Below are 21,582 nucleotides of genomic sequence, written 5' to 3' on the forward strand. Positions count from 1 at the left end.
CATCAACATAATTGTACAAATACGAACCTATTTAGGAAAGCGATTTTAAAAAGTAAAGTGAAAAGACAAAAAAATTTTTAAAAATTTAAAAAATAAAAAGTAAAGTAGGATGGGAACATCCATTTTTCTTCTAAGAGCCTCTAAATCTATTCGGCAACGAGATATAACCATTTTCGCGAATAGAAACACCAGATTAAATTCTTCTTTCAGGTTTCAATTGCCTAGCCAAATCGGTGCCATTTCCGTTGTATTTGAATTTTATGATTTAATTGGATTCTCTTGCTTGTATTAGTAACCAAACAAGCATGCAGATGTTTCTTGGTGAATGAGGTGAGAAATAAAGCAGAGACCTCCTGACTAGGGCCGTGGACAACCCCCAGTTCCTCAGCAGAACAAATCCAGTGCCTTTTCCCCTGGGGCACCCAAGAATTACTACAACAGCAACCAGCATCTCCTGAGGAAACTGAGAGCCCCCAGGCACACGTGGAGTAGCTTCTAAAATCTGAAAGGCACTTCGAGGGCAGCTAAGGCTGATCTGTGTTGATTCACTCAAAAAATATGTATTAAGCACTTACTCTGTGCCAGACATAAATTCACATCTAACAACAGAAAAGCAATACTCAAATGATCTCCTCATCCTCCCTTCCCTTCAGACGTGGCTCTTCAGTCTCCCTGCAGCATCTCCAGACGTATTTGGTTAATGCTCTAGTTCACCGGTCCTGCTTTCCAAAGAGCAGAGACCAATACTGAAGACTTTAATGCTTTCTTAATCAGAAAATCTTTATTTCCTGGGATTCCCACCTAAAATAGGCTGAATAATTTTCTCTATACGAGCTGGTCTAGCTAAGAATGCCTTCCCCAGCAAACAGTTCACATGCTGCTTCAACTTTTGAAGATAACCTGGCAACCTTGTTAGTTGTTGCTGCATTTCTTGAGTTCAGCACACTGCTAACTATGGGTAAATTTAGTGCTTCGGGCTTTCGGTCTCATCTGCTCATCTTTACAACGTCTCCCAAGGGTGGGTGACAGGCAAACACAATTACCCCTGGTTTACCTGGGGCAGAGGGAGCAAGAAACACAGCCCTGGCAGAATCACTTCACCGTCAATTTAATGCATGGCTTTCCGCCATTCAAAAATAGGATCTCCAATGGCTTATTTGGAGGCCACAGCCCTTTGCTCAATCAGGCTCCTGTTCATTTCCCAAATTCAAAAGGGTTTCTCATTAATAGGAACACAGCAGCCAACCAACATCGAATTTTCTTCCTCCAAAGAAGGGGGAAGGAAGCGGGGGCATGCACTCATTCTCAATGAGCTGCCCTTCAGAACAGCTCTGGTGGCACCGGGGAACAAGCTGGCGTTTTCGCCAGGAGGCAGAAGACAGCGCTCCCAAGCGCCACCCGCCTGGCAAGACACAGCCACGCCAAGGCCACCCCTGGACGGAGCGCCCAGGCTCGCGGGCTCCGCAGCCCTGGAGGGGCCTGGAGGGGCGGTACCTCGGGGGGAGCCGGGGCTTCCTGGGGCTCGTTCTCCTCGCTGTCACTGGAGCTGCTCTCGCTCTCCGAGTCCGAGGAGCTGTCCGAGTCGCTGGTGCTCTCCGACTCTGCGCTGCTGGAATGTGCGGAGGCCGCCTCGGGGGGCGGCGGCGGAGGCGGAGGCGGCGGCGGCGGGGGTGGCGGGGCGCTGCGGGGCAGGCGGAGAGCGGAGGTCAAAGACCCACGTGAGGCTCTTCCTTCCCGCCTTACTCAGCTCCCTCTTTGCCCATTTTTCTGCCCCGCCTAAGAAAAGGCCTTGCGATTGCCTACAGGTACTAAATGAGCACAGCATCCGTCCAAAGAAAGGCCCACCTGTGGCTCAAAAACCAGAAGCCCTGTACTTGCGATGCTGGGCGCTTTAAACCAGGGGTTGGCAAATCATGGCCCAAGCGGGCCACCCGCCTATCCTTTTCTTTTTCGGCTCATGGCATATGGAGTTCCCAGGCCAGGGATCCGATCCGAGCCACCGTTGCAACCTAAGCCGCAGCCGAGGCAACACCAGATCCTTCACCTGCTGGGCAGGGCGGGGAATTGAAGCTGAGTCCCCGGACTCCAGAGATGCCTCCAATCCCACTGAGCCACAGCAGGAACTCCTTGCCTGCGTTTCTGAATCAAGTTTTACTGGAACACATCCACGTCCAGTATTTATGTGTGGTCTGTGTTTGCTTCTGTACTGCAGAAGGAGCGGCGAGAGGCCACACAGCCTCTACGGTCCCCACAGCCTGAAGATTTACATTCTGACCCTTTTAAGTTTGCTGACGCCTGCAATATAAAACCCAAAGGAGATCATTTATCAAAGACCAGCCAGCCCCTTAAAGTCTCCCTCTAGTCTCGAGATGAGACAAACTGTAGAGTGGCAGGGACAACTGAATACAAGTGGGGTTTCCTTGGAAAAGTGACCTCAAAGGCCATCCACTCACACTTCTTGGGCAGAAGTGTACAATGAACCATTCCTTACGAGGGGCTTAGCATCATCGCCAAATATCAGCTGCAGCAGAGCTAACTACAGCAAGGAGAGAGCATTAACTCTAGGCCTATGAGAAAACACATCATGATCACGCTGCCAGACTCACACAGAATTTCAAAGCTTATCCTAAAACCTTACCCTAGATGGAACGGGCCAAAGCAGTAAGTAAGTCAACAACTCTACCTGTGAATGCCTCCAAAGTGACCTCAAATATTTCCAAAATACACTAAATAATGCTAGTAGAATAACACAACATTATTAGATAATATTAAACTCACTAGTTGAGGCAATTTGCAAACAAATACTATACAACAACAGGATTCTCTCATATAAAAATGTTGCCTTAAATTTGTGGTAGCTGAAGAGCTTGAGCCAGGGATGATGTGAAAGAGAGACATTTGCAACATTATTCCTGCCTCTGATTATCCTTTACCTTTTTTTTTTTTCCCACCTTTCCCCCCCATCCCCTTTGAAGTTAGGTTTACCTTGTCATATTTTCTAGGTCATTACAAGCCACCAGAAATCACTGAGCAAAGTGAGATATAAATAAATAAGCAGAGGTTATGAAGCCTTAAGACCTCACATAATTCCACGACCATCCTCCGCAGTAACTACAACCTCAGCTGTCCCAGGGGAAGCTTTTCAGCGCTGAGCTGGTCCCCGAACGGGTGACCACATCTCAAGGGAATCAAACAGCTCGGGGGTCATTTAACTCTGTTCCTGGAAGACAGGTGCTGGCGTATCGAATCACTCGATTCAGTACCAGAGGAAATGGTAAATCAAGCTGGTTCAGGGAGTTCCCATTGCCCAAACCCCGAGCAGGACGTTTTCTCAAACACGGCGAGCTGTGTACAAAGCGCAATCAGTGCCGCGTTCCGTCTCACTAAACTGTGCTGCGGGCCCTTTCCTAAAGCAGCTGAAAAGATTCGAAAGTTCACGGAGAACGACGAAGACAGGCACGAGGGGAATCAATTTCTAGAACTAGTTCAGCTTGAATGTTCGAAAACACAGCCCATCTGTCACTTTGATGAAAACACGGGGCTGGTCAGTATAACTGTTCAAATGCTGGTTGCGATTATCCTGGTGAAAGTGATTTATCGTTGAACACGCACATTTTAAACCTAAGGAACTGATCAGGTTTAGGGGGATGCGGGGACGCTGCCTCTTTTAGAGAGTGAACAACCTCTCCAGGGCTGATGGAAGCTTCCAAAATATGAAACAGGTCCTTTCTTTTAACGGGGCTCCTCCACCTCCATCTCCCCACGAAGAAGCTCTGAAAGTACGACAAGAGGCTGGCGTTTCCCCATTTGGGAGCAAACAAAGCGAACATGTTGTGCAGATGGGGAGAAACCCGCACACGGTACCTTGGAGGTGCAGATGCGGAAGGAGGCTTCTCTGGGGTCTGGGCGTTGGCGAGAAGGGAAGGACGGACCAGGGAAAGAACAAAAAACAGGTTAGGACAAGCGGCTCGGCAATGGCAGAGAGACGTCCGTGGAGTCCCGCTTCTGTGGGGTGACCGAACTTACTTGATCGCCATCACTGTCCTCACTGTCACTGAGCTGAAGGTCATCTCTGAGCATGCTGGAATGGAAGGGGCAGAGACAGTGCACAAGTGAAAATCATGCCTAGTAGCTTCTTCGCGCATATACATTGAAAAGGCAGTTAATGAAACCAAAGAGAGATGGGACAGGCATCACTTCTATTTATGCATCGAATGCCTTATTTTCCTGGAAACGTTAAGGTCTCTAATTTGAACACAGAAACTAGTTCAGTCCAAGCTTTGTACCATCTCAAGACTGAACCTTTCACACGTTCTGAGCATGAAAAGTGGAACGACAAGTTCTACAAGGGATCTGCTGCCAGCCCTGAGTTCCCAGGGCCACACTAACCAACCAAACAACAACAGAAATAAACAGTGTAGAAAAAACACACGCAGAATACACCCAAGCTTTCTTCCACAGTCTCCAATTACTGGAATACACGATTAACCATTAAAGGAATTAAGAGTGGATGAACGAATATCTGTCAAGTACTTAAAACAGGATATAGCTCTTCAAAAGTGCTACTTATGAATGAAATAAATACATAGTAAGATGTATGAAGCTTACCAAGGTAACTGTTACCCAACAGTACAAACAGGTTACTTTGGGGGGGGGGGGCATGCCTGTGGCATGTAGAAGTTTCTGGGCCAGGGTTCAAACCTGCAGCACAGCAGGGACCCAAGCCTTTGTAGTGATAACACCGAACCCTTAACCCATTGCCCCACATGGGAACTCATTACCTTTGTCCCAAGTATGTTATTAATATTGAACTTTTTCACACACAGACACAAATACCCTCTTGTTTGCTTGAATATTAATCCGTGAAAAGAGTAGTTAACACAAATACTATTGTTGTCTTAAAAATGTGTTTAATTGCTATTATGCAGGTGAAACGAAAAACTCAGTTCATGTAACTCAGTTATCTTAATACTTATTTGCAGACATTCTGGCTGACGGTGAACCAAATATTAAAAGCAAACATTTTCCAATCTGTACATGTTTTTACTCAAATCTTAGTTCCTTCTCCACCCACTCCCCTTTCACCTTCGTCCACAGAGATAACCAACATGAAGGAAATGAACCAGTAATCGCGCCTTCCCAGTTCCGCCAAAAATTTACAAGCAAGACTATTTGAGGAAATGTTATACATGAAATTGGAAAAACAAAACAAAACAAAACAAACCATCTTCTTGAATATTACTGATGTTCCCCAAAGCAAATCATTAGAAGTTATACCCCGTCAGTATTTCTAAAAATACCTCTTCAATATTCTGACCAACTATTTTTATTGCCAACCCACTGCCTGCCACTAAAGTAAGCAGGCATGATTATGTGGGGACTCCTTGGTAAAAATCACCATGTTTTCTAATGAAAATAAATGATAAAACGTGGCTCTTTCATAACGACTGACTATATGCAATACTATAATTCTGGCAAGGACTTATTTTCACCAAGAAATGTACTAAAAACATTTTGTGCTACGTTTCTTAAAAAATATGAGAACTGTCAGCTACTCATAAAGGTTGATCTTGCTCAATATTTACTCAGTAGAAGCTGAATTCATATTTTAGCAAGGCTAGAAGACACAGCCTTCAGATGTAGGACTTGGCAGCAGTGTCTAAGAAAAAGTCACTCAACAGGTTTCCTGCTAAATGGTGGCTTGGCTGGGATACACACGAGCAAAAGATAAAAGATGTATCTTTGGAATAAATGTTAGGTATAATACAACCAGGAAAAAAAATCTAGCAGCGTATATTCAATATTAACCAACAACAACAAAACCACAATAAATGGACCTCTTTGTCCCGTAGCCTTTGGGTTTTTTTTGTATAAAGCTGATTGGCCTTAATTTCCTGAGACATCAATGATCATGTAATCCATCCGTGCTTCCTGCTGCAAACAGAGGACTAACTAACTACTTTGTAAGCTGTCTGCCCAGCTACTGAATGCCTAGCCTCTGTGCACATACTCTCCCCAAGTCACAGAGCACGTAAGGTACACTTAGTAAGTCAGAAAGTTTTAGGTTCCGACTTTTAGCTCCACTTGCTCTTAGGGAATAAAAGTGCCGTCTCAGATCCCTTCCCCCTTCAGAGGATAAGGTAAATGATAACAAAAGAGGCCCGGAGCTCCCACTGTGGCTCAGTGGGTTAAGAACCCAACACAGTGTCTGTGAGGATACTGGTTCGATCTCTGGCCTCACTCAGTGGGTGAAGGATCTGGCGTTGCCATGAGCCGTGGCACAGGCTGCAGACATGGCTCAGATCCTGCGTTGCTGTGGCTGTGGTGCAGGCTGGCAGCTGTAGCTCCGACTTGACTCTTAGTCTGGGAACTTCCAAATGATGCAGGTGGGACCGTAAAAAGAAAAAAAAAATTTTTTTTTATTTGGCCTGTAGTAGAAAACTTACTCAGGACCTAAAGAGTTAAGGGACAGTAACCTCTGGAGGAAGATTGCTAAAGATAAGATATCTCCAAAGAAGCATTCACTCAAAAATGAAAACAATAAAGTCAAATGAAACCTATCATTTATGGAGGATATACTAAGGATTTACACATGGCATTTCATTTCATCAAAATTCATGGGTATGACTTGACGCAAGAATTAGCAAACACAGTGTGCTGTGCCTTCCAATATAGCCGAGAGTAACCACAGAATCATCCAGAAACCAAGGTTTATTCTATCGCCAGAGATGGTAACTTAACATAAATCAGCAGTGGAGGAAAGAAAGATATTTTTTTTGCTTTTTAGGGCTGCACTTGTGGCATATGCAAGTTCCCAGGCTAGGGATCCAATTGGAGCTACAGCTGCCAGCCTACACCACAGCAAAGAAAAAATTTACTTTAAAAGCATAACCAAGTTTTGCTAATGTAGAAAATTAATCATGAATACCACTGTGATTTTTCTTTTCTTTTTAGGGCCATACCTGCACCATAGGAAGTTCCCGGGCTAGGAGATGAAACGGAACTGCAGCTGCCAGCCTGTGTCACAGACACAGCAATGCCAGATCCAAGCCGTGTCTGCAACCTATGCTGCAGCCTGTGGCAACACTGGATCCTTAACCCACTGAGCAAGGCCAGGAATCACATCTTCACAGACACTATGTCAGGGTCTTAACTTGCTAAGCCACACAGGAACTCCAATTTTTTTTTTTTTTTTTTTTTTAAGGATCTACATAGTTGGGAAAAATGTAACCTGATGGCAGGTAAATGTTTTATGTTTAAAGGGATCTGTTGCTAAAATCCCTGACTTGTGCCACAAATAATTACATCTGAGATGAAGCACATCAATAAAATTACTATACCAGTTATATTAGTACAAAATACATTACTATACTATACTTTACATATTATATTCTACATTTACTAGACTGGTTCTTGAATGTCAAGAATGACAAATTGGAGCTCCCATTGGGGCGCAGCAGAAACGAATCCAACTAGGAACCATGAGGATGCGGGTTCGATCCCTGGCCTTGCTCAGTGGTTTAAGGATCTGGCGTTGCCCTGAGCTGTGGTGTAGGTCACAGGTGTCGCTCAGATCCTACATTGCTGCGCCTGTGGCGTAGGCCAGCAGCTGTAGCTCCAATTCGACCCCTAGCCTGGGAACCTCCATATGCCGCAAGTGTGGCCCTAAAAAGCAAAATAAATAAAAACAGAAACAAAAACCAAGGAGTTCCCAGGTAGCTCAGTGGGTTAAGGATCTGGCATTGCCAATGCTGTGGCCCAGGCTGATCCCTGGCTGGGCACCTTCCGCGTGCTGCAGGTGTGGCCAAAAAACAAACACAAACAAACCAGGACCTATGATGCTAGAATAAAATGAATACACTATTTTCCCCCCTATGAAAACAAATGAACTTTTAAATCTTACCTACTCTTAAAACTGGTCAAATACCTAATTTCATTTCCAAACTTCAAGGCAAATCAGTTATTTCAAAGCATGTGGCTTAGCCTGGCACTGTCCAAAAGAAGACAGATGCTCAGCTAAAGCCACGCTTTGAACTACCAGGTAGGTTCACCCACATTCTCTATGATTGGTTCGGTAAACTTCGTTCAGCAAAGGTTACAAGCGATCCTCAAGCCCCTTTATACAAATGCGTTCTTCAGGCAGCTGTTCTGCAAAGGTGACAGAGCCGCGTACAGGCTCTGGCAGGTGTGCTTCAGTGACTCAGAGGCCAACTGGTACAGGGTGAAGACACACCAGAAGAGCCTTTATTCCTTCTTCATCCCTTAGTCCTGGGCTTGCTCAAAGCTTCAACTGCCAATATCCCGTAACATCCTGGGAGTTCCCATCGTGGCGCAGTGGTTAACGAATCCGACTAGGAACCATGAGGTTGCAGGTTCGATCCCTGGCTTCACTCAGTGGGTTAAGGATCTGGTGTTGCCGTGACCTGTGGTGTAGGTCGAAGATGCGGCTCAGATCCCAAGTTGCTGTAGCCTCGGCTACAGCTTCGATTAGACCCCTAGCCTGGGAATCTCCATATGCCGTGGGAGTGGCTTAAGAAAAGGCAAAAAGACAAAAAAAAAAAAACTCAATTCAGATCCCCCCACACTATTCCAACACACAGACCTCCTGGCTGAACACTTCCTATGGTCGAGCCACACATTTTATGTGGACAAGAGCAAGAGCAGGCACGCTCCCAAGAGTTATCTGCAACGGCTACGTCACAGCCCTGGTATTGGGCGTGCTTAAAATGGCAAGTAAAGTGATACATACTTTTCAGAAACCACTAATGAGCATGTGAGAATGTGTCAACGTGCACGAGTCTCCTATTTCCCAAATGTTTAAATCAAATCAGGCTCCTAGTCCTTCTCTGGCGCAGAGCAGAAATAAGGGCTGCGTGTGCTTCGTCGGAGATGATGGGAGCCGACCGCTTAGGAAGAGGACTCCACTGACAACACATCTTTAAAAATGAAAAAGCAGACCTTAAGCTGCTGTGACATATGAGGGGAACTCTCCGAACGGTGACGGGAGTTGGCAGAACTCAAATTTGTGGAGCAACTGTTTGCGGAATTCAAATTCGTGGACTAACAACGAGGTAGGGGAGAGTGACTCAGTCCAGTGCATGAGCTTACGGTTGATGAGGCAGCGATCGTGGCCAAAGGTGTCAAAGATTATTTGAGTGAAGATGATCTGAGGTCAAATAAGGACATGAGAAAAATCACAAGGAGCATAAATGAGGGAAAATTTGAAGTGCAAGATGACGTACTGGACACCCAGAAACAAAATCTGGAAAAATTACCGCTGAAAATGCTAAGTCTGCTAAACATTGCTCATAGGTATTTCACCAAGCTTGTGGGTAATGTTCTTCCTTGTGCATTTATTCTGAGTACTTAACTATGTTCCCAGCCCTGTTCTGCACTTGACAGATACAACTCCAGGCAGAGAGAAATCCCTGCTCTCGTGCTCTCATGCACGGATAGTCCGGGGGGAGAGACGTAACCGAAATACGTGGCAAAGACGCCCATGGAAGAGAAACAGGCATAAAAGAGGAAGGATGGATGTGAGTTGTTTTCAGTCCACACTGGGGTAGTTGGGGACGATTACTCATGAGCGATGGATGACACCCAAGGAGGGATCTAAAGGAGGAGAGAAAGCGGCAGAGGCCAGAATGCAAAGTCTCGTGGGGGCAGGGGAAGGGAGGGCGGTGGGGGATGATTTAGGGACCGAGATGGAGACGTGGGTGGTAGGTCACGGAGGGCTTTGGAGGCTTCTGAAGGATGGAGAGGGTGAGACAGGAAGAGGGGGGGAGGGGAGAGAGAGATGGAGGGAGAATTATTGGGCAACTAGAACACACCTTGCTTCTTTAGGAGCCCAGCATCCCGGAGGGGGCGGAATGCATAAAGTGCTTCCAGGGCTAATAAAAATACATCTTACTCAATTTTTCAATCCAAGCTTAAATTGCTTTAGGGTCACTTACTATAGTAAGTCAGCAGTTAATTTATGATTAAAAATGAGACTTAAACAGACCCTTGGGGGCATCTGGAAAACCAGGTTTTCCATATGCAAACGAATACTTCAAAGGAGGCTCTTCTAAAAAGAACCACTCCCTGGTGTTTTGAAATGCCTTTGAGCCGGAAGCCTACCAAGCTCCTTTAAAGGTGCAAGTATTATCTGTCTGCCCGCATTCAGGCTCCAGATCCAACATCGCCTCCACCAAGCAACCGTTCCTGGGTCTCCCAGAAGTATCACCCCCACCCAAAAAACCTGCTCCCCCAAGCCTGTCCCTGTCACATCACCTCGGTGGAATCACATGCCACCTGCACTTGGTCACAAAACATGGAAGACAAGAACTCTTGTCTTATTGGCCACTATTTCCCCAAGAACCTAAACCAGCACCAGGCACACGGCGTGTGCTCCATAGCTGTGTGCGGAAGGGATGAATGGAGGAAGCAATGTTTGGAAGTATCTGCAAATCACCTGGCGCCAAGCCCAAAGAATAATATTTATAGAACTGGGGTCAAAAGCATGTTCAAGAATGATGAGAATGACTTTTCCTATGTAGAACATCAACTAACATTTACGTAACACTTACCCATTACAAAACAGGCACTTGATAAATTTAGTCTTTTTCATTTTATTTGACCTTTGGTTTAAGACCAAGTACGGAAGTATGTATTCACTTAAAGTAGGTATTAACTTATTACTTCAAGACATCATGCGACAAAGTATAGTTCCAAACAGAAAACCGGGAAGATGATCCTCCGGCACTTTTTTTTTTGGTCTTTTTGCCATTTCTTGGACCACTCCCGAGGCACATGGAGGTTCTCAAGCTAGGGGTCCAATCTGAGGTGCAGCCACCGGCCTACGCCAGAGCCATGGTGACGCAGGATCCGAGCCGCATCTGTGACCTACACCACAGCTCATGGCAACGCCGGATCCTTAACCCACTGAGCAAGGTCAGGGATCGAACCCGCGACCCCATGGTTCCTAGTTGGATTTGTTAACCACTGAGCCACGACGGGAACTCTGATCCTCCAGCACCTTTTTATAATTATTTAAAACACACTTCATTTCATAGGCTCCCCAGCATAGCCCTTCCACATTATGCAAGTTTCTAGCATAAATGTGTATTAAATGTGAACAAACCTATGAGGATTCAGGTTCTGTCCCTGGCCCTGCTCAGTGGGTTAAGGATCCAGCACTGCCGTGAGCTGTAGTGCAGGTCACAGATGCAGCTTGGATCTGGCGTTGCTGTGGCTGTGGTGTAGGCCAGAGGCTATAGCTCCGATTCAACCCCTCGCCTGGGAACCTCCATATGCTGTTTGCTGCAGGTGCAGCCAAAAAAACCCCACCAAAAAACACAAAACAAAAATTAAAGTGCTGGGTTCAGCACATGTTTCTTTCACACTCACATTCTTCTACCACCCGGCTGACACGCACTGGCCCCCAAACCTGCAAAGATGTAAGAGTCAATACAGACTCTCCACAGCTGGCTCTCCAGAGCCTGACCCCTTTTTCGCGTTCATATGCTACTACTCCACTTGTGCAAGGAGTCCCAAGTACAAGTAAGTCTGAAAGGAAAAGCATTAAGACCTAGATTGATTTTTTAAAACCAAAGTACAAAGGACCCTGTAATTAACACTGTTTTCCCTGACATTCCAAGTGCATCCCTGCCACGTCGCGTGCCATTCAAACAGTTTAACTGCTTGTCCAAGAACCCTCACGCTGACACTAGATCAAATTAACCTGCGAGCACTAAGCGATTGGCCACACTAACTCTAAAGCACCGAGGGCACTTGACGAATTAATTGAGACCCTGGTTTCGGCCAACCTCCATAAAAGCAATTCCTTTTTCCCAGAGGTACTTTTCTCTGGTATCTATCAATACACCAAGCCCACCCCTCACAACCCTCACTACCACCCGGCCTCAGCACTGCCACTTCTCTCCGAACACTCTCTTCCTGTCACCTGCACCCAGACCCACTCTCATTCCTTCTCCACACCTATTTGGATCAAAAGAAATATTCTTTTCTGGGTAATTTTAGATAGGGCAAATCAACTTTTTTTTGTTGCACTTTTTGCTTTTTAAGGCCACATCTGGGGCATGTGGAAGCTCAAATCAGAGCTACAGTGGATCCCCGACCCATTGAGTGAGGCTAGGGATCGAACCCGCATCCTCTTGGATACTAGTCGGAGTTGTTTCTGCTGAGCCCCAACGGGAACTCCCTCAGCCGTTTTTATAAAGAAAACATTACCTATGTTTGCAAGATACAAGCATACCTCCATTGTAAATCAACTATGATTTCAAAAAACTTAAAAAAATAAAGCGTACCTCTTATAAATGTGCGGGCACCTCTGATTTCAGTGGTTTAACTCACTTATCAGAACAGCCCCTTTCTCAGATGAGTAGAATTGTCATAGAAACAGTCTGAGCCCATGCCAGCTACTCTAGTCGGAAAGCTGATGGGAACTGGGGTCGGAGGCTGTAGCTCTGACCCGAACTGTGTGAAGTGATGGCTCAGGTCGACACGAGACCCAGGGGCTTCCTCTGCAAACCTGCTTCTTTTTCCAGCTCTGCTCCTCAGGGCCCACTTCCCTTCTGTTCTTATTGCCAAAAGGGACACACATCCTTTTTATTTTTTTTTTTTTTAAGGGCCACACCTGTGACATAAAGATGGTACCCGGCTAGGGGTCCAGTCAGAGCTGCGACTGCCGGGCTACGCCACAGCCACAGCCAACACGGGATCCGAGCCGTGTCTGTGACCTACACCACAGCTCCCGGCAATGCCGGATCCTTAATCCACTGAGCAAGGCCAGGGATGGACCCCACATCCTCATGGATACTAGTCAGTTTTGAAACCCACTGAGCCACAATGGCAACTCCAGGGACACAAGTTCAATTCCCCACTCCTCCTAAGACATCAGCCAGGGGCTCTTATGGTCGAAAGGGCTTTACTACCAACCATTACAAAGAGCACAAGGCACAGAACCTCAGGGATGTTACAGAGCCTGCACGGAATTAGCAGGAGTGTGGTCCTTGGCGCTGTCATGTCTATTTTCCACCTACTGCCATCTGGCTTAACTGACCACCTCCCCCTCTAACTATAATCTAAGTGGGTGATTCTAGACTTTCAGAACTCAGGAGAAAAGTTTTCTTAAAAGGAAAAAGGAGGAGGAGGTCCTGCTGCAGCTCAGCTGGTTACAAATCCAACCAGTACCCACAAGGATGCGGGTTTGATCCCTGGCTCTGCTCAGTGGGTGAAGGATCCAGCTTTGCTGCAAGCTGCGGTGCAGGTTGCAGATGCGGCTCAGATCTGGCATTGCTGTGGCTGTGGGGTAGGCCGGCAGCTGTAGCTCCGGATTTCACCCCTAACCTGGGAACTTCCATATGTCGCAGGTGCAGCCCTAAAAAGCAAAGCAAAAAAGCAAAAAAAAAATTATTTGAGAAATATTTTTTAAAAAGAGAAAAGGAGGGAAAAAAAGGCAGAAAAGAATAACTAATATAGGGTTAATTCTTTTTTCCAGCAAAGGGTAAAAAAAATAAGTGAAAACTCACCTCAGCCAGAATCGTAAACAAAACAGACTTTTTTTTACACACATGAAAATCCATCCTTCAAACTACAACAAATTTGTCTTTTAACCAAAACCCCCCTCGTTCCTTTTTTTCTTACTTTGCTGCAGAGAAGTGAAAACAACTGCATCAAGGACCCGGCCCCAGGGACCAGGACTTAACTCGGCCACGTTCAGGTGGTGAGCGGATACCGAGAACCACTCTGCCTCAACTATGACAGCCTTTGAGAGATCCAGTCCCCAGCAACATCCCTCCCCAAACACAGGGAACAAATACTACACCCGGAAAACAGAAGAAAGCCGGAGCTTGAACCTGGACTCCGTGGAGATGAGCAATTGGCATGGTACTAACTGATCAGATACTGAGGAAACAAGGGCCTCCTTGCTTAGCCCCTGAACCACTGCTAGCCACGAAGACAGACAGATGAGTGCAATACCACCAAGAAACGACAAATTGGGTCAAAATGCCGGCTTAAAAATCTTCACTATGCAGTTGGTTTCAACTGTTCCAAAAACCCAAGATATATCTGGACTTCGCTTGGCCTTAATAAAGAACAGCTGGGCAGTAAGGCTCATTCTTTATTAGTTAAAACTGGGCCAAAAAAGTGGCAGGAAACCTGAAATTGTGTGCGCACACATACACGCCCCCAAAATTTGTTTCCAAAAGCTAAAGCTATTTAAGACTAAAATTTATAACGCTAAAACCTTCAATTTTCCACAGTTAACATGCAAACAATAGTTCAAAAGCCTTTCTTTTTAAGAAAACCCTTTAGCAAACTCTTCTGGTGTCTAAACCTCCAACGGGAGAGCTTAATCCAAACAGAAATGTGGGTTATGCCTCCCGTTTACAAGGCAGCAGTACTTCACGCGTCATGACTGAAAGCAGCGGGGGAGGGGGCTCTCAACAACCGATTGACAGGGGACCTTACAATGTTACATCATCAACTTTTCATAAACGAAAGCATTCTTTTTTTTAACTTACGATGTTCCCTGCTGAGGATTACTGTGGGGTTTTGAAGATGTGTCATATTGTTCTGTGGGGGAGGAAAAAAAAAACGATCAGAGCAGCACAAGGACGAGTTCGGGAGACTTAGTTACAAATTCCCTCCCCTTTTTTGCTGCCCTCCCTCCTTTTCCACCCAAACGCTCAGGAGACTTCAGGGCTGTCGAGCAGAGTGCGACACTCTGCTTACAAAAGCATGCTCGTGTCACCTTTAGCGAGAAGGTCTGCCCAGGACTGGGAAGCCCTTAAAACACACACACTCTGAGGGCATCGCCTGCAGCACGCAGACCGCTTGCCGGCAGCTGCTGGGGGCTGCCGAGGCCCACGTGATGGGACGTCACACACCCAGCAGTGACTTGCCAGCACGCCCTTGTACAGCCTCTGTCCTTGGCCCACTGTGTCCCCACCTCTTCCCCCACTGCTCAACGCCCCCACTTCATTTATTCATCCGTGCTTTACAAACTGCCCCCGAGACACCAACTATTCAAGGCATTTGCCCCCGTCCTCGACGACGGCTGCTGGAGGGACATGGGACGCGCACGCGTGTCTGCAGCGCGAGGCGGTGCGGGATGAGCACGCGCCGCAGCCTCTGCATGGACGGCTGGGGGCTCGAGAGAATGCTCAGCCGCTGGTCGTGACCGGAGGCAGCGAATTAGAAAAGGGACCAAGGACGGAGGATCTCAACCTCTTTAGGACTTGACCCGGGCCAGATCGGGACGGGGAAGAAGGCCGGGTGCCGCGTGCACGAGAGGACCAGGGGAGGCAGATTTCGGGGGGTCCCGAGTGCCTCGATGAGACGTGAAAACGGGAGTCGTTGGGCAATGAAGACCCCGCCGAAGCAGGACACAGCAAGGCCTCAGGAAGACGACGCTGCTGGCGCCACCAGGACAGCGACAGAAATCTGGGGTGAGGAAAGGAACCACAAATGCCTTGTGGAGACCCTTGAGGTCTGCAGTTAAGCGCCTTATCCTCGTGGTGGCAGCAGCTCTTACACGACGTGTTTAAACTGCTTCCCCTCCTGGCAAGCTAGCCAGGCTGCGGCCACACATTCCTGGGGCTAAAGTCCACTCACATCCAGCTCCACGAGGCTCTGGTAGTCCTCAGGCAGCCGTGTGTTTTGCCCATGCGGACAGAAATACTGGGGCACATACAAGTAAAATCCCTATCCCTCCACAGACTCCAAAACCAAGAGACAACTCAAGACATCCGAATTGTGAAATCTGTCACAGTCCACCTTTCTGAAAGCTGTATCTACACATACGGCCCTTCCTCCCCACCCAACACACAAGCAGACCCCTCTAGGGTCCACCGAGGCCCCACAGAGGCAAACAAGGCTTTCGAGCACACAGCATGAAAGACCCCATGGCAAGCATGTGCTGAGCCGAGACCTACAGGAGACCTGCCAGCACCTGCAACGTCTCATCAAGGCCACAAGGAATCAGTCTACTCTACGCCACAGGCCTGGAAGGGGACCGTCCCCGGCCAAGAAAGCGCTCACCCGTTCCTCTTCAACTCCAGTCTGCTGAAAGGAGCTATCAGTTTCGAGGATTACAAGGTCTTTCTAAACCAGAAGACAGCAATCATGCAAACTGTGAGTAACCCAGGGGAGGGCATACCATCTGCATGGGGGGCAGCCCTAGCAAATGGGGCGGCGTGGGGGGAGCAGGGAGGTAAAGGGGTGCACAGCAGTCCTGCCCACGGCTGAGCTGGCGGCCCACCTGCAGACTTGGGCCACTTCACCCATTGCCCATCTCTGGATGGGAGTCCAAGGCATTAGGAAAAAAGATCTCCCCAGCTCCCAGGACTGTGGCAAGAAGGCTGGGTTTATTACACTGCCCCCCCGGGGGGGGATTTAGTTAGGGGTTACCTCAAGGTCTTACTCAGTATTTCTAGAGCACGGGATGGCAGCTTTTTCTGTAAAGGTCTCATAGTAAATAATTTAGCCTCTGCGTGTTACACCTTGCAGCAGTCCCAAGAGAAGGCGTGTGGCTGTGTCCTAGTAAAACCTTCTCTACAAAAACTAGCTGTATAGCAGATCAGGCTCCCAGCCTACAGGGTGCCTACTTCTGTTCTAGAGGAAGGATATTCCATTTCTTGCCTTTCTCATCTTTTTTTTTTTTTTTTTAAAACTCTCCTCATATCCTTGCAACTTAAACAATCGGACGATCAAGGGAACCTCTAAGGGAGGGAGAAGACTGAGATGGAGAGGTGTGAAGAGTCACCTCTCCAGAATGCCTAGGAGCAATCTTTTCCCAACACACACACACACACACCCCACCCACCCACACGCACCACTCACCCTGCCTTGGTCTCCTTATTCTGTGAAGGCTAAAACCACACGTGGAGGAGCGAAACGACTGCCAAGTCATTTCTGTAAGGCTTGAAATGCCTCGCATGCAGTTGAGACAAAGAACTTAGTGCATCGAAGGGTTCCTGATGAAGAGAAAGGCTGCATCCAGGTAACCTTCTTCTGCTTCCCCCTCAATTCTCAAGAATGTACCGTTCATACTTGTAACCACAATCGGCTAACCACAGCTCACCAGGAGGAACCGAAAAGAATTACATGGCCAGTACCTACAGAAGGACTAAAGAGGCCACGAGCGCTCTTCCTTATAAAAATCACTTTAGCTTTTTCTAAAAAAAATATCAGGGCGTTCTCATCGTGGCTCAGCGGTAATGAACCTGACTAGTATCCATGAGGACTGGGGTTCAATCCCCAGCCTCACTCAGTGGGTGAAGGATCTGGCGTTGCTGTGAGCTGTGGTGTAGGACCGAAAAAGACTGAAACACAGACACACACACACACACACACACACAAAAAAAACAAGAACCACACAAAACACTCCAACCCATTGTTAAATACAATTCCGGGGCAATAACGCTTTTAGGGCACTCTTAAGATATTTGTCAAATGTCAGGTAATAGCGAATTATATTAGTCAGGTACCTTACTAAGAAATCTTCAAGAACTCTTTGCAATAATCTGAAATTCTACCTAAAGAACAGCTTAATTTTGTCCTTTCTTCCTATTCTTTAACCGCGGGAAACACTCGTCTCTGCTCAGGAATTTTTCATTAATGTTTTTTAATATTAAAACAGTAAAAACCAGGCCTCGGTCTCCAATGCAATAACAAGTTCCACATAATCACTTACTTTGGTTTTGGGTTGCAGAACTAATATGCTGAGAATCCTAGAAAGAAAAATAAAAACCTCTAGTTAATACAATATTATGGTTTATACATCACTGCTAAACCTGAGAAATACTGATCAATCTAGTTCTTTTTTTTTTTAACCATGAAAAGGGGCAATGTGTTCAATATATTATTCAACAGAGAAACACGCAAGTCAGCAGTTGATTACCTTGCTATTAAAACCACCACGAATGCAGCTGATCCCACTAAACTTTAGGAAAGTGTAGGAGGTATGACATGTGTAAGAGGTATATACCTATGGGAGTTCCCATCGTGGCTCAGTGGTTAACGAACCTGTCCATGAAGATGCAGGTTCGAACCCTGGCCTTGCTCAGTGGGTTAAAGATCTGGTGTTGCTGTGAAATGTGGTATAGGTGGCAGATGCAGCTCCGATCCCGAGTGGCTGTGGCTGTGGTGTAGGCTGACGGCTTCAGCTCTGATTCAACCTCTAGCCTGGGAGCCTCCATATGCCGAGCGTGCAGCCCTAAAAAAAAAAAAAAAAAAAAAAAAAAAAGAAAAGAAAGAAAAGATGTATGTATGTATGGCTCTAAATCCCGAACTAGGAAGAAAACACCCCACCTCATTTTATTTTCCTGTTCCTCCAGTTCTCCCCACTCTACGGTTAAGATCCCAAAAATGAAAGATTATAAAGGCTTGAATATGTTCATATTCAGCTACAAAACCCTATACAAACGTAAGATGGTCTTACTGACATAACTGGAGAGTAAAGCACCTGGGTGCGTCGGGAAGCACTTTAGAAGCTCAATTAATTGCAATTTTAACCTGGTCTCTGAAGATCAACAAGCAATACTCGACTAATCTGGTGCACAGCAGTACTGAGACCCGTCCTCCTAGGCTTGTCAGGGGTTACCTTTGTGGGAAAAGGAAATTTGGACGGCTCAGCAGTACCGGGCGTGTGTATGGCTGTCAGAGGAGGCGGCCATGAATGGGTCATTTCCTGGAAAGAGACGTGGAACGGGAAGGAAAAGGAGATTATAAATCGAACAGTGATTGCTATCGAAGTTAACGTCTTTAACTGAACGGAGAGTGGAGCGATGGTCAGTGAAAATAAGTGAAATCTTAAAAGTTATTTCATGGGGTTCCCGTCGCAGGGCAACAGAAACGAATCCGACTAGGAACCATGAGGTGGCGGGATCAATCCCTGGCCTCGCTCAGTGGGTTAAGGATCCGGCGCTGCCGTGAGCTGTGGAGTAGGTCGCAGATGCGGCTCGGATCCCGAGTTGCTGTGGCTGGGGTGTAGGCTAGCAGCAACAGCTCCAATTTGACGCCTAGCCTGGGAACCTCCGTATGCGGCGGGTGCGGCCCTAAAACGACCAAAGACAAAAAAATAAATTAAAAAAAAATGCAATAAGTGAATCTCTTTATGAAACAGAGACAGACTCATAGACCTAGAGAACAGATTTGTGGTTGCTAAAGGGGAGGGGGGAGGGTGTGGGGTGCACGGGGAGTTTGCGGTTAAGAGATGCAAACTATCACATTTACAAGGCACAGACAATAAGGCCCTACTCTATAGCACAGGGAACTACATCCAGTCTCCCAGGATAGCCCATGATGGAAAAGAATATGAGAAAGAATGCATCCGTGTGTGTGTGTGTGTGTGTGTGTGTGTGTGTGTGTAGACACATATATAACTGAGTCACTTTGCCGTAGTGACTGGTGTTGCTGTGGCTGTGGCACAGGCCGGCAGCTGTAGCTCCGATTTAGACCCCTAGCCTGGGAACCTCCATATGCCGCAGGTACAGCCCTAGAAAGACATAACAAGTTATTTCATTTACTCTTGAAAGGACTCCTGCTTGGTGAGCTATGGTGGAAAGTGGAACATCTCCAATAAACAAAACTGAAACCAGCTGGAAGAAGAAAAACAAGCACACCGACCATGAATGGTCTGCACATTCTGGACAGCGTAAAAACGGTAGTAGGTGTTCCCAGAGCTTATATAACCACGAAAACTCAGCCTCGTCTCAATGCTTTCTTTCTCCCTCAGCTTCTTTATTGCATTTCCTGGAATTATTTAAGTTCAAAGGAAGAAGAACTTTCCTGTTTGACTTAAGCAAACAAGTAATTCAGGTCACTTGTTCCACTTGGGAGGGTGTTAATGGACTTGACCCTTCCCTGATACACATGATTAGAACATAAGAACTTTTGTGGAGAAGGCCTTTCAAAAGCCATCTTTTTTCGTTAACAGAAGTTTCATTTCTGTTCAGTTTTCATCGAGGTGGGATTTCTTTATCTAACGAATGACTGTATTTAACTTGGTAGTCTTTTTCCTAAGCACGCTCGCTTGCCAAAAAACAAGTGGAAAACAAAACATCAGATTCAAGGGGTCTAATGGCAAACATGCATGCACACACGGGCACACACACGTACACACTCTTTGTGGAAGAGCTAGGATGGCAATGTAGATTAATACCAGCTGGGAAAACCGATGGCTAAAATGGCAGGATTGGGAGTTCCCATGGTGGCTCAGCGGTAATGAACCCAACTGGCATTCATGAGGATTCGGGTTCGATTCTTGGCCTCGCTCAGTGGGTTAAGGATCCGGCATTGCCATGAGCTGTGGTATAGGTCGAAGATGCAGCTCAGACCCCACATTGCTGTGCTGTAGGCCAGCAGCTGTGGCTCCAATTCAACCCTAGCATGGCATGGGCACCTCCATACACCACAGATGCAATCCTTAAAAAAAAAGGCAGGATCGGGTTGCCCAGGAAGCTGACAACTGAGAGCACGGGGAACTGTCCCTTTTCATTCTGAGTCCAAGAAAAAGAAGCCCATCCCCACATGCGTCAGACCTGCCCAGTACACTGGCTTCAAGACTGACAGGCGAGCCTTGACCAGCAAGCTCGGGACCCCAGACTGTGCTGTATTACCTCACCTGTGCCTCTGCAATGCACTGTGCTTCTCCCCAAACGGCTGCCCAACCTCTCCATCACCAGAGAAATGCCACCCAGTCCTTGCAACAACTGGTGATGGAGCTGGGACAAGCATCTCCACTCCCCACCTCTGTGCACGCCTTCCCCGCCGCCGCCACCCAGCGGAGAACAGACATAAATAAATCACTGGGCTCAGCAACAAGCCAAGTAACCGATGCTGGCTTGGGTACTTTTTGCTAAAGTGCCCTTGCTCACTTAACTGTCTTCTGTGCGACACAAAAGAATTCTGTGCTAAAACGGAATGCAAAGAGAAGCAGCTCTGAAGCCAGAGTCCTGGGTTGGCTCTTAACTCTGACTCTGACCTCAAGGGCAGCCTGAGGGGTCGGAGCTCTCTGAGCCTCAGTGCTCAGGAAGAGGTGGGCAAAAACCATTTATTTTTCAGCGTGGAAAGTGCTAGAATACATGGTCAGAGAAAGCACTTAATAAAGAAAAAGCATTGCAATGTTTAATTAAAAGTCTAGGTTTTAAAGAATTTAAAAGACAGCTCCCTGCCATTCTATTTATTCGACTATCGGAGAAGGCAGGGGTCCATCAGAACATTACAATGTAAAAAAACAGGTAATAATTACTTGAGACACTGTTTTCAAAGTCTCACCCTTCTGTCTTCCAAGAAATTCTTCAGAATCCCAGCGGCACCTATGACTTTTAGTCACCAGCAATTCCCGGGAAACAACCATTGTATTCTCGATGCCTAAGGCTGCCCCAGCTATTAAATGAGGCAGTGGGAAAGTATATAAACTCTTTCAGGCCCTAAGTGGTTTGCTGGTAGCATGAAAGAATTTATGTACTTCCTGAAATGCCTAGCTTACCAGAGGAAGTTCGGCCTTAGGAGAATTAGGGCCGTAAGGAGAAGAAGCTGCCTGCCCTGTGACTTAGCGCGTGCATGGGGGTG

The 21,582-nt window shown here is 46.8% G+C and overlaps 1 protein-coding gene across 43 annotated transcripts in view; it reads right to left on the reverse strand.

Moving 5' to 3' along the window:
* AFF1 (ALF transcription elongation factor 1) overlaps positions 1–21,582 on the reverse strand; it is a 195,997-nt gene that overhangs the window by 34,232 nt on the left and 140,183 nt on the right. For all 43 annotated transcript variants that reach the window (XM_084973570.1, XM_084973567.1, XM_084973568.1 and 40 more), the window contains 6 exons: positions 18,611–18,697; positions 17,702–17,738; positions 14,529–14,580; positions 4,027–4,081; positions 3,865–3,902; positions 1,495–1,681 (listed from right to left, as the gene is read on the reverse strand). In XM_084973570.1, the coding sequence (XP_084829696.1) occupies positions 1,495–1,681; positions 3,865–3,902; positions 4,027–4,081; positions 14,529–14,580; positions 17,702–17,738; positions 18,611–18,697 (456 nt within the window). The remainder of the gene's footprint in view (positions 1–1,494; positions 1,682–3,864; positions 3,903–4,026; positions 4,082–14,528; positions 14,581–17,701; positions 17,739–18,610; positions 18,698–21,582) is intronic.

Source organism: Sus scrofa, chromosome 8 (genome assembly GCF_054392235.1).
Source record: "Sus scrofa isolate SSC_HxYL_T2T_F1_AM1 chromosome 8, Sscrofa_HxYL_maternal_Yorkshire_Landrace_v2.0, whole genome shotgun sequence".
Lineage (NCBI taxonomy): Eukaryota > Metazoa > Chordata > Mammalia > Artiodactyla > Suidae > Sus > Sus scrofa.